This window comes from Ursus arctos, unplaced genomic scaffold (genome assembly GCF_023065955.2).
Source record: "Ursus arctos isolate Adak ecotype North America unplaced genomic scaffold, UrsArc2.0 scaffold_14, whole genome shotgun sequence".
NCBI lineage: Eukaryota > Metazoa > Chordata > Mammalia > Carnivora > Ursidae > Ursus > Ursus arctos.
In genome coordinates, this window is record NW_026622808.1 from 16,588,653 (window position 1) to 16,605,484 (window position 16,832).

Here is a 16,832-nt window from a genome sequence, read left to right on the forward strand (position 1 = left end):
ATTGCCAGGGGCTGGAGGAGGGAGCGATGGGGAGTTGGTGTTTAATGGGTATACAGTTTCATTTAGGGAGGATGGGTAAGTCCTAGAGACCTACTATAAAGCATAATGCATATAGCCAACAATACGGTATTGTATACTTAAAACTTTTTAAAAAGATTTTATTTATTTCGTTATTGGGGCGGGGGGGAGAGCACGAGCAGGGCAGAGGGAGAAGGAGTCTTAAGCACGCTCCGCACTGAGCCCAGAGCCCCACGTGGGGCTCGATTGCACCACCCTGAGATCACGACCTGAGCCAAAACCCTGAGTCGGTTGTTTTACCGACTGAGCCACCCAGGTGCCCCCCCCAATTATTTTTTTAGAGAGGATAGCTCTTACAGTAACTGTTCTTATCATGCTCGCTTGGGCAGAACATATGCTAAAACTGGAACAATACAGAGAAGATTAGCATGGCCCCTGAACGCGGATGACACACAAATTCGTGAAGTGTTCCATATTAAAAAAAAAAAAAAAGTTCTTATCGCACACAAATAAAGAAGGAAAAAGGAAACTTTTAGAAGCGATGGTTAAACTTTTGACATTGTGGTGATGGTTTCGTGGGTGTTTACTTATCTTTAAACTCATCAATATGTAATATTAAATATATATAGCATTTTTGTATGTCAGTCATACCTTAGAGGAAAAAAACAAATGTAGGGTTTTTTAAACCACTAGCATGAAGTGAACTCTCAATTTTTTGTGAGTTTTTGTGTTTCTTGTGATACTTGAGTTGGTTTTGTTCCTTTTGATGAGAAATTTCCATTTTTGGAAGAATAGAAAAAAAGATATTTTTATCCTAAAAATGTTTTTGGTCAAATAAATGTCTTTACATGAAATGATCTGTGATTTTAAATAAACATTACACATTTAAAAAGTTTACAAAAACTCGCGCTTTGACTGCTATGCCGAGAACAGCCTGGAGGGGGCGAGAGTGGATGCAGGCAGGACTCTCCGGAGGCTTCTTGGAGGCGAAGCCTTGAAGCTTTAGACTCTTGACGGGTTGAACCTACACAGGGAGGTGCCTAAGGAAATGGTCAAAAGAATAAGATCAGAATACGTTATTTCTGAGTTAAGTAGAAGAAAAAACTGGAATGATAAAAAAAAAATCCTAAATGAGGCAAGGAGGACGAGTAAAAGAAATATAGAAAAGGAGGGACAGGGGCTCCTGGATGGCTCAGTCGGTTAAGTGTCTGCCTTCGGCTCAGGGAATGATCCCAGGGTCCTGGGATTTTGGGCTCCCTGCTCAGAGGGGAGGCTGCTTCTCCCTCTCCCACTTCCCCCGCTTGTGTTTCCTCTCTCACTGTGTCTCTGTCAAATAAATAAAATCTTTTTTTTTTTAAGATTTTATTTATTTATTCGACAGAGATAGAGACAGCCAGCGAGAGAGGGAACACAGGCAGGGGGAGTGGGAGAGGGAGAAGCAGGCTCATAGCGGAACAGCCTGATGTGGGGCTCGATCCCACAACGCCGGGATCACGCCCTGAGCAGAAGGCAGATGCTTAACCGCTGTGCCACCCAGGCGCCCCAAATAAATAAAATCTAAGAAAGAAAGAAAGAAGAAAGAAAGAAAGAAAGAAAGAAAGAAAGAAAGAAAGAAAGAAAAAGAAAGAAAGAAGGAAAGAAAAGGAGGGACAATCAGAAATCACAGAATAAATCCAAACCCATCAGTAATCGGAATTAATGCAGATGATCTAAATCTCCACCACGTGATAGAGTGGCCAGGCACTGTGGAGCCCCTGGAAGGTGGGCGGTTGTCTGGGCTGAGATCCATCCCGCGTTAGCGGGAAATGCACTGCAGACTTTGGAGACCTAGAATGAAAAAAAGTGTAAAGCATCTTACTCATAATTTTATACGGATTACACCTTGAAATGATTCACATTCTGGACACGTTGCTAAATAAGATATATTATTATAATTCACCAAGTTTTAAACTCTTCATTGTGGCTGCTAGAAAAGACTTAAACTACAGATGGCTCACATTACGTTTCTGTTGGACAGCATTGCTCTAAACACTCATATTAAAAGACAATTATTGTCGACTGAGTAAGAACATTTAAAATCCAGCAACATGTTGTTTACATTTAAACATAAAAGATGTAACAAGTTGCTAATTAAAGGATGTAAATAGCCAGAAAGAAAATTGGTTTAGCCCTACTAATAACAGACAGCACAGAGTTTAATGTAAAAAGTGTTACTAGGTATAATCATGAAAATAGAACAGTTTTAATGTGAATGCACTTAAAAACGGTCTTGAGGGGCGCCTGGGTGGCGCAGTTGTTAAGCTCTGCCTTCGGCTCAGGGCGTGATCCCAGCGTTCTGGGATCCAGCCCCACATCAGGCTCCCTGCTCTGCGGGAAGTCTGCTTCTCCCTCTCCCACTCCCCCTGCTTGTGTTCCCTCTCTTGCTGCCTCTCTCTCTCTGTCAAATAAATAAATGAAATCTTAAAAAAAAAAAAAGAAGAAATACGAAGTCTAAAAAATTTAAGAGTCGTTAAAGAAACTGAATAATACAATTAAAAACCTTCCTCCCCCACAAAAAAACCCGTCCCACAAGTAAGATGCCCGATTCAGATGTTTTTACAAGTGAATTTCATAAGTATCTGTGTGACTAATAAAGCTAAGAACTTGCAAACTATTTCAGAATATAGAAAAAAAAAGCACAGCCAGGTGTTTTATTTTTTTTCTTTGTTTTTGTTTTTGTTTAGAGAGAGCGAGAGAGACAAAGAGCGGTGGGGAGGGGCAGAGGGAGAGTCTTAAGCAGGTTTCATGCCCAGTGTGGAGCCCAGCACAGGGCTCGATCTCACGACCCTGAGATCACGACCTGAGCTAAAATCAAGAGTCAGACGCTTAGCCAGCTGGGCCATCCAGGTGCTCCAACGCCCAGTTTTTTCTTTTTATGAGGCCAGCATCGCCTTAATACCAAAACCTGACATGAATAATCTGAGTCAGAAGAATTATAGACCGTCTACCTCCTATGCACAGATGCAAAAATCCTACCTAAAATATCAGTAAATTGAATCTAGCAATGCATTAAAAAATACATCCTGATCAAGTCAGATCTATTCCAGGAATAAAACGCTGGATGATTAACATTAAAATACGGACGAACCTAATTCACCACATTGTCCATCTAAAGGGGAAGAACTATGTGATACTCTTAAGATTATGTGACACAGAGAAAACGTTTAAAAAATTCAACGTTTATTCATGATTTTTGCAAAATCTCTCAGCAAAATTAGGAATAGAAGGGGATTTCCTTCATCTGGTAAGGGCTACCTAAAAAGCCAACTGCAGATCCATCCTTAATGGTGAAACAGGAAAAACATTCACTTAAAGATCAGAAACAAGACAAGGATGTCCAGTTTTTCAATGTCATTGTGACCGCTACAAACATCTGTTGCATTGTATGTACCAGCAGCAGATGTGGGAAAATATAATTTCAGAAAGAGATGCCATTTACAATAGCACCAACAAGTGTAACACACTTAGAAAGAAACATAAACATGATGTAAGTTATTTATGGAGAAAGTTATGAGACATTCTGGAGGAACACTCAAGAAGACCCTAGTGGAAGAAGAGTTATACCATGTTCATTGATTGGAAGACTCAGTGTTATGAAGATTGATCTACAGATTCAATGCAGTTCCAATAAAAATCTCAACAAGGTTTTTCATGGAAGTTGACAAGCAGAACAAAAGGCCTACATAACCAAGATCATCCAGAAGATGAAGAATAAGAAGGGCCTTGCCGTCGCAGATAGCAGGACTTATCATAGTCATTATGTTAATGAAAGCAGTGTGGTACTGGTATAGGTAGAGACCCGTTGGCCAATGGGATAGGGTTTATCTGCCTGGCTTCTTCTTGGGAAATGAAGGATGCTCTCGGAGGACTTTCTTGTCATCAGGAAGATGACAACCTATTGCTTCCTCTAGTTGAATAGGAGTCTGGGACACATACTAGCTCTGTTTTTTCTCTTCTTAATCTCACAGATTTTAACCTAAAATTCAGGTACATCTTGCAATGGATGTACCCCAAACTTCATCACTTTAGGCTTTTGGAGATCGATACCAGGAAAAGACTCATCGGTTATTCCTGCTCCCCACCATCTCTCTTGGGAACGAATGCACATGCAAAACCAACTACTCCTTGATTAGGGAACGGGGCAGGGGAAGCAGTCGACCCTTGAGCAACATCGGTTTGAACTGCATGAGTCCACTTATATGCATTCTTTTCTCAATACACATACTGGAAACATTTTTGGAGGTTTGCGACAATTTGAAAAAATATGCAGAGGAACTGTGTAGCCTGGGAATATCGACAAGTTAAGAAAAAGTTAGGTATGTCATGAATGCATAGAATATATGTAGATACTGGTCTATTTTATCATTTGCTACCACAAAATGCACACAATCTGTTATAAAAAGTAAACATTTATCAAAACGTATGCACACGAACCCAGACCGTACACGGTGCCTTTCACCGCGTATCCTATGTAGGCATAGGTGAGTGATATTTAATATAACATTACTAATGTATTAGTTTTCTTGCTGTTTTATAACTTTGCTTTCAAAGAATTGGAGGAATTGTGAGTCAGCTTATCATCACACCTGTTTTTAAAAAAAAGTGCAATACTGTCTCTGATACTGTGTCATGAGCACGAGAGTAATACGGTCTGCCATTAAAACTTTGTAACAATTCATTCATTAGTGTACAGGCGGGGCTACAGTGAAGCAACTGGATGGGTTACAGCAGGTCACCACGAAGAAATCTTATCACTGCTTCTATGTTACTAACACATGAATCATGATCCTTGTAAAGAAACAGGAATTTCTTTTTCCTATTATCTTTTCACTTTTGGTGTCTAGTGTTAGTAATACATACCACATCAGCAGTGGGTTTTTTTGGTCACGTCAAATGACATTGATGGAGGTACTGAGAGACGATTGGTCTGATAAAGAGATGATGTAAATTTACAGTATTGTTAAATACAGTCCAGGACGGTACATGTGTTTTCTCTTCCTTATGATTTTCTTTTTTTTTTTTAAAGATTTTATTTATTTATTTGACAGAGAGAGACAGCCAGCGAGAGAGGGAACACAAGCAGGGGGAGTGGGAGAGGAAGAAGCAGGCTCCTAGCGGAGGAGCCTGACGTGGGGCTCGATCCCAGAACGTTGGGATCACGCCCTGAGCCGAAGGCAGACGCTTAACGACTGCGCCACCCAGGCGCCCCAGCTTATGATTTTCTTAATAACATTTCCTTTTCTCTAGCTTACTTTATAGTAAGAACACAATGTGTAATACATGTAACACAGAAAATAGGCATTAATCAATTGTTTATGTGATCAGTAAGGCTTCCAGTCAACAGTAGGCTAGTAGTAGTTAAGTTTTGGGGGAGTCGAAAGTTATATGTGGATCTTTGACTATGTTGGGGATGGTCAGTACCCCTAAACCCCATGTTGTTCAAGGGTCAACTGTAATAACAATGGCCAATATTTACTGAGCACCTAGTATGTGCCAGAAACCACTCAGCTAAGCACTTTACATGTCTTCCCTGTGCTCAGGTAGTGGGCGGAGGTTGCATTATGAGGTGTGAGGTAGTGGAGGGTATTATTATCCCTGCTTTACAAACAAAGAAACCGAGAGAGAGAGAGAGAGAGAGAGAGAGAGAGAGAGAGAGAGAGAGGTTTAAGCCAGCTGCTTAAGGTCACTCAACCAGTAACTGATAAAGTGAAGTTTTAGATCAGAAGAAGGAAAGGGAAAAGATCTTGAATTATATTTCAAAATTATTATCCCTCCATGCACGGGATCTTTGAAGCGGCTTCCCATGTTGTGTAGCTGGGGAAACAGGCTCAGTCAGGTAAAGGGACCTGACCACGGGGACACAGAGGAGCCCTGTAGGAGTGGGGCAAGTCAGTTCTCAGGGCCAGGTGTTGGTGAAAGTGTCCTGAAGTGGGAGGGAGGGTAGAACGTGGAGGAGCAGGGATGGCGGAGGCAGGGAGGCTGGCTGGAAGTCTTGGATTTGAGGTCCCAGGATGGAGGTCAGCACACAGAGGCTCAGAACCCTTCTCGAGCTGTTGTGTGAGGTCACCCAGGACCTGTGAGAGGGGGACCACATGCACAAAAAGTCGTGATGAGGGTATTCATGACTGCGTTTTCTGTACTACGAGGAAGCAACTTACGTGTCCATCGGTAGGGGAGCAGATAATAAAGTGGGTTCTGTGCGTTTGCTGGAGTACCGTGTGGTAGATTTAGGAAAGTGCTTTAGGCAAAGGTTCTGGGATTAGAAGCCTCCATAACTTCTTAGATGAAGGACTTTGGGCCAGCTGCTTCACTTCTCCGTGCCTCAGTTTCCTCTTCTGTAGTTAGGGGACAATAATAATAGTGACACCACAGAGTGGTGGTAAGAGTTTAGAGAGATGACACATGTCCAGCACTTGGCCCTCGGAAATCACTGAGCAGATCGGGGTTGTGAGGTTTTTCTGTGGATAAGGTCAAGTGGAAGCCTGCAACATTACTCCCCTCCACACCCTTTGGCAATCAAGGTGGTAAACTGAGTGCAGTGTTACATCACAATGCAAGGGCAGAAGGTAGTGCCACTCTTGCAGGTCTGAAGGCATGGTGACCAGGGTCTCTGACCCCTCTGGGATAGGAACTCGGTCACCTCACCGGGCAAGCCACCTAGCGAACAGAAGTACCGGCTGAGGGGGAAGGGACTCCAGAAGGAATAGCTGGGGGGTGGGGGGGGGGAGATGATGAATGGCTGGAGCTGCAGCAGGGGACGATTCCACTTCTGGCTGGGAGAGAGGACAGCAAGGCTCCCCAGCAGCTGTCCCCACACGCCGTGAACCTCTCTGCAAAGCACAGGGATCCAAGTGGCATAGGGCGGACTGTCCTGGATGCCCTGGAGTACCTCCCAGATCCCAGCGAGGGGGAGCTTGCTCTTGCTACAGTAACACGTTGCTGCAAACTTAGAGGCTTAGAACAACACAAGTCTATAAGCTTACAGTTCTGGGCTCACAGCAAAATGTCAGCAGGGCTGCATTCCTTCTGGAGGCTCTAGGGGTGAGTCTGTTCCTTTGTCTTTTCCAGTTTCTGGAAGGCATCTACTTTGCCCAGGACTGGTGGAAGGAGGAGAGGTGCTGTATGGGTATGCTAGGGTGGCCGTAACAGACTGAGTCACTTAAACATCAGAAATGTGTTTTCTCACAGTTCTGGAGGCTGAAAGTCTGAGATTGAGGTGTCAGCAGGACTGGTTCCTTCTGAAGCTTCTCTCCTTGGCTTGCAGCGGGCTGCCGTCTCCCTGCACCCTCACGTGGCCATCCCTCGGTGTGCTAATCTCCTCTTCTTGTAAGGACACATGTCATATGGGATTAGCGCCTACTCTAATAACCTTATTTTATAGGAGGGGCTCCTGGCTGGCTCAGTCAGTAGAACACGCAACTCTTGATCTCAGGATCGTGAGTTTGAGCCCCGTGAGCCCCACGAGGGGCTTAGAGTTTACTTTAAAAAAAACCAAAAAACAAAAACCAGCCATTATTTTACCTTAGTTTTCTCTTTAAAGGCCCTATTTCCAAATGCAATCACATTCTGAAGTAGTGGGTGTAAGAGTTCAACATAAGAATTTTGGGGACACAATTCAGCACCCATAATACGGGGCAGGTTCCCATGCCCTGCTTTTTGGAACAACAACAACAACAACAAAAGAGAGAGCCAGAATAGGGAAAGTTCCCCAGAGGTATTCTAGGGGCCCCCCAAACTAGAAGAGGCTTCATTACAGAGCCCAGAGAGGCTGCAGGTCCCCAAAAAGGAAATGACTTGGCGGTGTCTCTGGGCAGTTGAAGCCACAGACAGCCTCAAAGAGCTTCCGGGGCCTCAAGCTGGCTGAAAATCAGCCTTGTGAGCAAGGCTTAGGAGCAGCAGAGAATGCAACAGTCTTGATAAGTCATAAGTATAAAGATGGAGGACTGATGAGTCAGAAGGAGACTGGCGATGGGCACCTGTGTGGACACGTGGCTTGAGAATCAAATGGATCCCTCCCTCACTCTTAAGTCGGGACGCTGCCTAAGCTCCCTGGAATTTTGGCCGTTTGGGGAAAGGAGCATGTGGGCAGAGATGGTTCCCAACTGACTGATAGTTCTTAGCATTCTGGTGCAAAGGGATCTTTGCACAAAGTTGCATTAAGAATAAAAAAGAAGTTAAATTATTTGCACTCCTTGCAAATTGCAATTCATATAGTCTACACGTGTGTCATAGTTTGGGATCCCGTAGAAGTGACTCTGATAAAAAGATTTGAGGCAAACCTTTCCTCCAGAAGGAATGAAGCCCTGCCGACACGTTGATTTTTACTTCCATAAAACTCGTTTCTGACTTCTGATCTCTAGAGCGATGCGGTAATAAATGGCTATCCTTCTAAGCGGCAGCAGGAAATGAAAACAACTATGAGTTCTCACTCTTCCTGAAACTCATAGTCATCTCACGCTGTCATTTTTTTTCTCACCTCTGACAGAGAAGTGACTTCACCTCTCTGTGCCTAGAATTCCCCACCCGTGAGATGGGTGTTACAACACTACCCCACAGTCACTATGAGAATGAAACGAGTTATTGTGAATTAATGCACTTAGCACAGTATCTGGTACATGGTGAGGACATCAGAAGTATCACCTGTAATTAACGATCCTTATTACTTTAAGAGAAACAACCACAAAAGCACGATGCTGGAAGGTAACTGACATTCAGCCTCTGTGGGGGACACAATGGCGGGAGGGGGGTAGAGGAGACTGGGTGAGCCGGTGAGCCCCTGCCTTATCCAAGAGGGACAGCCACTGCCCAGCCTGGGTTGTTGTTCACAGCTTCCACATTTCCAAGAGAATCCAGAAATTCGGATTTGTCCACACGCAGAATTTTGTAATGTTTAAATATTGGCCACTAATTTCCATATTAAAAACACACTTTTGGGGCACCTGGGTGGCTCCATAGAGCAACCAACTCTTGATCTCAGGGTCGTGAGTTCAAGCCCCCACATTGAGCAGGGAGCCTACTTAAAAACAAACAACAGCAAAAACACACCTAGTGACTGGATGGGGCTGGCGGATGTAAGGTCACCTTCGATGGAATCACTGAAAAGAATATGAACTTTAAATGTGCACATGATTATAGCTATGCTTACAAAAAGAATATCTACTAAGGATTAAAGAACTCACTGTGGGCCAAGCTCTGGAAAACTACTTAAACACTCAAGTCGTTTCACCTCACAATAACTAAGGTAGGGTAGAGGCCACTATTCATATTCTTTTACGGATGAGGAAACTGAGGCCCAGAGAGGCCAAGGATGGATCTTGAGATCACCCAGCTGGGAAGTGGCAGAGTGGGGATTTGAACCCTGGTGGCCTGGCTTCCCCAAAAGACCCATTCTTGTTTTCTTTGAGACAGTGCATCCCAGTATTCGAACACGGTGCTATTTAGCAGGAGGGACGTAACAGTATAATATGAAATTAATAAATGATTCATCATCATTATTTTCACTCCTACCACCTCTGGGTCTTGGCAAGAGATGAAGGGAGAGCTTTCCAGGGGCGGAGGGAGGGTGAGGATGCAGACCTCAGGTCTCGAGGAAGAGCTAATTGTGGGGGAAGGTAATAGCTGAAAGGTTGCCGGAGCACGGGATGTGAAAGCGGAAATCAAAGAGATAAACTTCTCAGAAGTTGTAAAGTAGGTCAGTGGCCTGGGCTGGGGGCTTCCCACGCCATGTTCTATCTGAAATCAAGTTGGGGTCTCGGTCTCCTACTGCACCAGCCTCTACACCTCCAGGGCTCTCTGCGCCTTCTCCCTCCTACTTTCCCTCCCCTCCCTCTCTTTCCATCTCCCTCCTACCCTACCCATCCTCTTACCCACCCTCTCTTCTTCCGCTGGCTTCTCCACCTCAGGGCTGGGAGGCCCCTCCCAGGAATGATCTTTGGAGGCTAAACTTAGTGAGAGGTTCCATCCCCAGGCGGAAGTTGGTGGCTGCTTGTGGCTTTGTAAATACACCGTCCCCACACCTTGGTCTCATCAAAGCCACGGAAACAGAAAAATGGTGACAAGAGTAAAGGAAACTCCAGCAGGGGCTGGGGCTGGGCATTTGGGGCCGCCCCACCTCCCACCAGTCCTCAAGGGCAGAGAGGTGTGAAGCTGTGTGCCCTTGGTGGGAGTGGAGGGGGAGTCCAGGGTCCCTGCCTCTATGTCTGGAACCTGAGGGCAACAATAGCTCCTGCCCAGGTGTGTATAAAAGGTTGTGACTCACACTAGATGCTTGGCATAGGGCAAGCGCCTGACAAATGCTGTTCTTAATATTTCTAAATCACTTATGTCACTCGCACACTTACGGAGCTCTTACTGTGTACCAGGTACCATAACGAATGGCTTTTTCTGTGTCTGATCTGATGTAATCTGTACAACAGACCTGGGGTGAGGACTGGCGTCACCTCCCATTTTACAGATGAGGAAACACAGGCACCAAGAAGTGATGGGACTTGCTTGAGGTCACACAGTAACAAGTGGCGAGTGAAATTGGAATGCAGGACCATCTGACTGCAAAGTCTTCCCCCCATTCCAGGCAATATGACAACAGTATCGACAATAACAACAATAATCCATCCACTTCTGGGGGCTGAGCCCTTATCTTTGGGTCCTGAGCACCAATACCTCCCTTTGGCCATACCAGAGTTCCTGCTCATTTATACAGACCATCTGATTTGTATGCGTGTCATTATCTGCCCCTCCCTCTGCACTCCTCCTATGCTCCCACTTGCTCCAAGCTTCCAGCTGGCTGGGTAGACCAGCACTCTGTCCTGGATGTCTGCAGTAAGGGTGCCTGGCAGGATGGAGCCTCCCCTTCCTCAGGAATGGGAGACTCAAGGAGGAGGCAGACCTGGGCATGAGATCTCTCCCTTCCTCCCCTGCCTCTGAGCTTCCTACATGGAGTTGAGCCAGCTGCGTTCAGTTTTCTGATCTGTGAAGTTGTAAAGTGATTTCCACGAGTGATTCCATCTACCCCTCTGCCTCTGTGAGCCACCCTTCCCCCGAGAATAGACAGACCCGGGTGCAACATTTACCATTTATTTCCAAGACCCGTGGTCGGGGAGCCCAGGGCTTCAGACAAGGTCTGGTACTCATCCCAGGATGTATTCGTCTTGGCTAGGGAGGAACCTTGGGCTGCATGTGTTTGTGTGTGATGTTGTGCGTGTGTGTGTGTGTGATGGGTGTGACCGTGATGCAGTGTGTGGATGTCCGATGTGATGATCACGGTACCCCATGTGTTACACTTGGTATGACTGTATGGTCCCTGTGGGTGACTGCGGTTGTGACGATGACTACTTGTGACTGTGTCATATGTGGTTGTCACACAATGCCTGTGACTGAGTGTTTGCGACGCTATGGCTTGTGTGTAGTTGTGTGAGACTCTGATGCTTTGTGGGAATGAGCGCAGTGGTGAAAGCGACTGTGGAGCTGTGTGACTCTCGGTGAGGCCGTAGGTGTGTCTGCGTTCTGTCTCCCTCCCTCCTTCCCCCCTTCCTTCCTTCCTTTCTCCCCACCCTCCCTTCTTTCTTTCTCTCTGCAAACATTTTCCAAGTGCCCGCCATGTGCCAGGCCCTGACCTGGGTGCTGAAACACAGCCGTGACGTCCTGGTGGGATGTGAATGCTCGACGGCGCTGGGGTCCAGCCAGCCAGTTGGTGATGCGTTGGTAGCCAGCCACCGGCCGCGATGGGAGTAATTACACCAAGAAAATCGCAAACACTACAAAGCCTCTTCCCTGCCGGGAGAGCTGGTTGGCAAACAGTTACGGGCACATGGCACATGGGCTGTGCGGGAGTCTCCGAGGGTCACCTTACACGGCCAGGACGAGGTGTAGCCACGCAGCTGCGGGCGGAACTTGAATGTGTGACTGTGACCGTGGGTGGGCCTGGGCTGGGCTGTCCTCATGGATGAGTCCTGACGATGACTCTCTCCCCACAGCTGCCCACACTCATGAGAGTGGGGGATGGTGAGGATTCCTGTCTTCAGCCAAGTCCCTGGACTCCCAAGTCCCACTCTTCTCTGAATCAACAACATAAATACCCACCCCTCACCCCTTCTTCCTGAATATCAGGCAGATCAGCTGTCCCCCGCGCTGGGGGCCTCCAGACCCCCGAGTCTCTGGGTCTTAGGCTGCAGTATTGACTGTGGCAGGGTCTGCAGTGTTCCCTCTGGTTCTCCAGAGGTGCCTGCTGGGTCTTCGACCTTCAGGCGGGGCTGGGTTCTCAGGCCCTGCAGGTGCCCGCCGAGCTCTTTGCTTGCTGAGTTTTGGGCTCCCCAGAGCACCCCCTGAGGTCACACTGCCTGTCAGACCCCCACTCAGTCGGCTGTCAGTCGTTCCTTCACACCATGAAAGCCCCGAAGTAGGAGCGGGTGCCATCGCGGAGTCGGACCAGGCGCTCGTCGGGCACCCGGACCACCACCTCTTCGCCTGCGTCCAGGTGCACCACGCCCCCCAGGAAGCTGCTGTCCCACCAGACGCGGGGGTTGGTTGCCCGCCCGCAGGGTGAGCGCCGGCTGACCAGCAGCTCCAGCTCCTCGGGGTAGCGGGGCGTGCGCTTGTAGAGGCCGTGCGTGATGGGCAGGCCGCCGCTGAGCCCCTGCGGGCAGCCCACGCCTCCCAGCTGCACCTTGGAGTAGATGTAGTAGTAGCCGGCCCGCGCGATCACCAGGGAGCCCTCGCGGTAGCTGAGGCCCCGCAGGAAGGCCAAGCCCAGCTTCGTCTCCCAGAGCAGCGGGCCCCCGCTGCCCGTCAGGCTGGAGTTGGCTCCTGGGGACGGAGACAGAGGGGCCCGGTCAGCACGTGTCCCTCTCCGGGTGAGACGACTCCCACCCAAGCCCCAACCGGTGTTAGGCCCTTTGAGAACTTCATACGGATTAGCTCGCTTTATCCTCACCGTGCAGGTGGGGAAACGGAGGCAGCCAGAGGCCAAGTCACTTGCTTCTTATACATCTTAACTCATTTTGTCCCCCCCCCCCGCAGGTGGGGAAACTGAGGCATGGAGCAATTAAGTGACTGGCCAAAAGCATCAAAACTCGTGAGGGGCAGAACCAAGGAACGGAGATGGAACACACCCTGGTCCGGAAGCCTTAGAATCTCCATGGTCCTCAGTCTCTCTCTCAGTAAGATGGAGATATGCATCCTGCCTCCTTAGCGTGTAAGGAGTGCACACGTACGGAGGGAACTACAGCGCACGCGGCACAGTGAGCCCCGTGTAAGGGGTTATTCACTAAACGAGATGAGAAACGCCCGGGTGTAGGCAGCATCTGTGCTCTGGGCTACGCTGGGAATGGCGAAGGACACACGGATGGATGAATGACGTGTTGGCCGTCTGTCTGTCTGGTCTTCCCAGGACACCCTGCCCCTCTCCCCATGCCAGGACCCAGGGTCCCCTTTACCTGTAAGGTGTGCGGCTGGGTTGGCCTGGTGGGACCTCCGCTCTGGAGAGAGAGGGGAGAGGTTAGCGGTGAAGGCAGTGGGGGGTAAGGGCCAGCCCCTGGAGGGGTCATCAAGTCTACCTCCTGGTGTCAACCCCACCCTTTCCGGAGTGCCCCAGACTTCTGCTTCTCAGGCCTGGGGGAGGGGTACCTGCCAGGCTCAGACCAGTTGTGTAAATCACATTGGGCAATGGACTGAGGGGGCGGGGGCAGCGTGGGAACCATCCCGCCCGCCCTCCCTGGGGCCAGGACCCTGACTCACCTTGGGTCAGCTGCTTCCAGGATTCTGCATCTCCGTCCTGAAAAGGCAGAGGAGCCCAGAGTGAGGAGCTGCGGGGCCCACGCACTGGCGTGCTCAGACTCACGGCGGTGAGACACAGCAGACCACGGGCACAGACACCACCCAGGGCCACGTGCACACCCGTGCCCCACCCAGCAGCCTCAGTAAATAGACATAGGGATGCACCACTTTAGGATTCAGTGACTTCATGGGTGTAAAGCGTGTCCCAGCACCTGGCATGTAGTAAGCACTACGTAAGGGTTAATTAAATAAGTCATACATCGGGGCGCCTGGGTGGCACAGCGGTTAAGCGCCTGCCTTCGCGGCTCAGGGCGTGATCCCGGCGTTATGGGATCGAGCCCCACATCAGGCTCTTCAGCTATGAGCCTGCTTCTTCCTCTCCCGCTCCCCCTGCTTGTGTTCCCTCTCTCGCTGGCTGTCTCTATCTCTGTCGAATAAATAAATAAAATCTTTAAAAATAAATAAATAAATAAATAAATAAGTCATACATCGATCTGGCTGGCAGGACTCGTGGACATCGACGCTGACAAGTGAATATGGACACGGGGCGTAGGGCACAGACCTGGACATTTATGTGACACACTGACAAGGCACACGTGGACTCGGATACATGGCCACATGGTTTATGGGTCCATGCAGGTCTGTGCATAATGCCAACGCATGGGCTACAGACCGGCCGGCACATGGACACGCGGGTACATAGACGGACGCAGGATGGTGGCATGGGTTCACGTGAAGGACGTGTGCGTGTGGCCATCAGATCCAGTCACAAGGAGAAGGGACCCAGAGACACAGAACACGAAAGACCAAGACGACCTGGCCACGGCGTGGGACACAGAGATACAGAGAGATACATCCATAGCCAAGAGCAAACTGATAGAGAGATCCTCAGAGGCTCGAACCAAGTGGATTAGTGACCGTCCCCACAGCGGGGATCGGGGCATGGCTATAATAATCAGCAATGTCAGAATGTCAGTGCCGGGGCTTACAGACAACAAGGCTCTATTCTGGACGTAAAACTTGCTAAGAGACTAATTTTATGTGTTGCCACCACTAGAAGAAATGGTCATTATAGCACACCACAGAGGTCTTCGCCAATGCGGCAAGTGATCATATCGCAAAATAAATGCGTCAGATCAATATACACCTTAAATGACAGAATGTTACATGTCATTTATATCTCCATTTAAAGAAATACAGGTTTTGATCAATTGAACACTTGCCCTGGGCAGCCACCCCCAGGCACCAGGCACACAATATGGTAATTCATTCCCTGGGACGTGGGCACTCTTATTACCACACCCATTTTACAGATGAGGAAACTGAGTTTCAGAAAGGAGGACTGACTTGCCCTGGGCTGCTCTTGGTCTGTCTCCTGTCCTGCACACGCACGCACACAGAGATGCCCAGTGACAGAGGAGGCCCACCTGCCACGAGCCCCAGGCCCCACTCACCAGCAGGGGTGTGACCATCGCCCCCAGGCGCCAGTGCAGCTGAAGCAGGAACCAGCCCTGAACGGCCAGCCCAGCCGCCAGCAGCAGCAACAGGAGGCCCAGGCCCAGCTGGGCCGCAGTGCACGGCTGCCTCCGGCGCCTGCGCCCCAGCCTCGTGAATGGGATGTCTGTCTGTCCGTCCACTGTGAACACCGAAGGTCGCACAACTGTCTCCTCCATGCCTGAGCAGATGAGGTCCCGAGACACCCCGGGGGCTGGGCTAGCACGGCTGGGTCCCTGGGCAGGGAGGAAACCACAATTGCCCAATGCTTCTGGGCTTCGCGCTGCAGACAGGCGCCCGTGGGTCCCGGGGCTGCCTTTAGAGCAGGGGTTCAGCCCCTCCCCTTTCCCCACTGGCCCTCCTCTTCTTCCTGTCCCCCCACCCCCAGGCTGGCCCCATCTCACTCTCACTCATGCAGCCTCTCACACTTTCCAGGGGCATCTGAAAATGTGACTCAGGTAGGGATTGAGCGGGGCGGCCCCAGCTTTTCCCTGTGGCCGCTTCATTGACTCTGTTACCAAATATTTATAGATCATCTCCCGCGTGCCAGGCATCTAGGTTTGAGGGCACAGCTGCGGATAAGAGAGACAAAAGGCCCTGGTCTTACGGAGCTCCTCGCCTAGTGGGTGAGAGACAATGAGCCTGGGGAATAAGAAAATACTCTCCAGTGTGGTAGACGGTAGGAAGAGCAGTGGGAAACGCGAGAGTTGTTCTGTGTGTGCGGGTGTGTGCAGGTGTGTATATGGTGTTCAGCGCATGTGTGCAGGCGTGTGTGTGTGTGGTATGTGTGAGCGTGCGTGCACGCGGGTGTGCGCATGTGTGTGCGTGAGCGTGTGTGCAGGTGTGTGTATGCAGGTGCGTGTCCATGTGTGGTGTGTGAGTGTGCATGTGTGTGAGAGCATGTGTGTGTGCATGTGTGGTGTGTGTGAGTGTGCATGCGTGCGGGTGTGTGCATGTGTGTGAGCATGTGTGCAGGTGTGTGTGCGTGTGTGGTGTGTGAGTGTGCATGCGTGTGGGTGTGTGCGTGTGTGGTGCATGTGAGTGTGAGTGCACGCGGGTGTGCACATGTGTGTGAGCGTGTGTGCAGGTGTGTGCGCACAGGTGCGTGTCCATGTGTGGTGTGTGAGTGTGCATGTGTGTGAGAGCATGTGTGTGCGTGTGCGTGTGTGGTGAGTGTGAGTGTGCATGCGTGCGGGTGTGTGCGTGAGCATGCATGTGAGTGAGTGTGTGTGTGCATGTGTGCGTGCATGCATGCAAGTTTCAATGGGAACTCAGAGTCAGGTGGTGGAACCATTGGTCACCAGATTAACTAAGACCGAGGGCTGGGAGTCGTCCTGAGGGCACCCTGAGTTGGCCTGAGTCACCCTCTCTTTTCTTGTCCCTCGCATCCCACCTCTCGTCAAGCCCTGGTGATTCAGTCTCCAAGCCAGGTCTCCAGCCAGCCCTTCCTTCACCAAGTGCTGTGGGCTGTTTGTGTCTCTCCCCCCATTCCTCTGGAAAAGTCCTAATCC

At 49.3% G+C, this 16,832-nt stretch overlaps 1 protein-coding gene and 1 non-coding gene across 3 annotated transcripts; one reads left to right on the plus strand and one right to left on the minus strand.

Moving 5' to 3' along the window:
- Positions 1-393: 393 nt before the first annotated feature.
- Positions 394-498, plus strand: LOC113243041 (U6 spliceosomal RNA). The gene has a single exon (XR_003312060.2). It is a non-coding gene; the product is annotated as a U6 spliceosomal RNA (small nuclear RNA).
- A 1,174-nt stretch (positions 499-1,672) lies between these two features.
- TNFSF14 (TNF superfamily member 14) lies at positions 1,673-15,606 on the minus strand. Of its 2 annotated transcripts, XR_003312027.4 has the most exons (5): positions 15,282-15,598; positions 13,789-13,825; positions 13,488-13,529; positions 11,670-12,858; positions 1,673-1,845 (listed from the first exon to the last, which is right to left on the minus strand). XR_003312027.4 is itself a non-coding variant. In XM_026481213.4 (4 exons), the coding sequence occupies exons 1-4, from the start codon at positions 15,498-15,500 to the stop codon at positions 12,431-12,433; spliced, it is 726 nt and encodes a 241-aa protein (XP_026336998.1). In that variant the 5' UTR covers positions 15,501-15,606; the 3' UTR covers positions 11,128-12,430. The 2 variants fall into 2 exon arrangements, 1 of the variants encoding a protein (XP_026336998.1); XM_026481213.4 differs by lacking the exon at positions 1,673-1,845 and having other exon boundaries at positions 11,128-12,858; positions 15,282-15,606.
- Positions 15,607-16,832: the final 1,226 nt, after the last annotated feature.

Coding starts and splice junctions, on each gene's coding strand:
- TNFSF14 (XM_026481213.4), bottom strand. CDS start 15,500: ATGGAGGAGACAGTTGTGCGACCTTCGGTGTTCACAGTGGACGGACAG. Junction 13,826..15,281: donor CGATGGTCACACCCCTGCTG/GTGAGTGGGGCC, acceptor CTGCCTTTTCAG/GACGGAGATGCAGAATCCTG. Junction 13,530..13,788: donor CTGGAAGCAGCTGACCCAAG/GTGAGTCAGGGT, acceptor CTCTCTCTCCAG/AGCGGAGGTCCCACCAGGCC.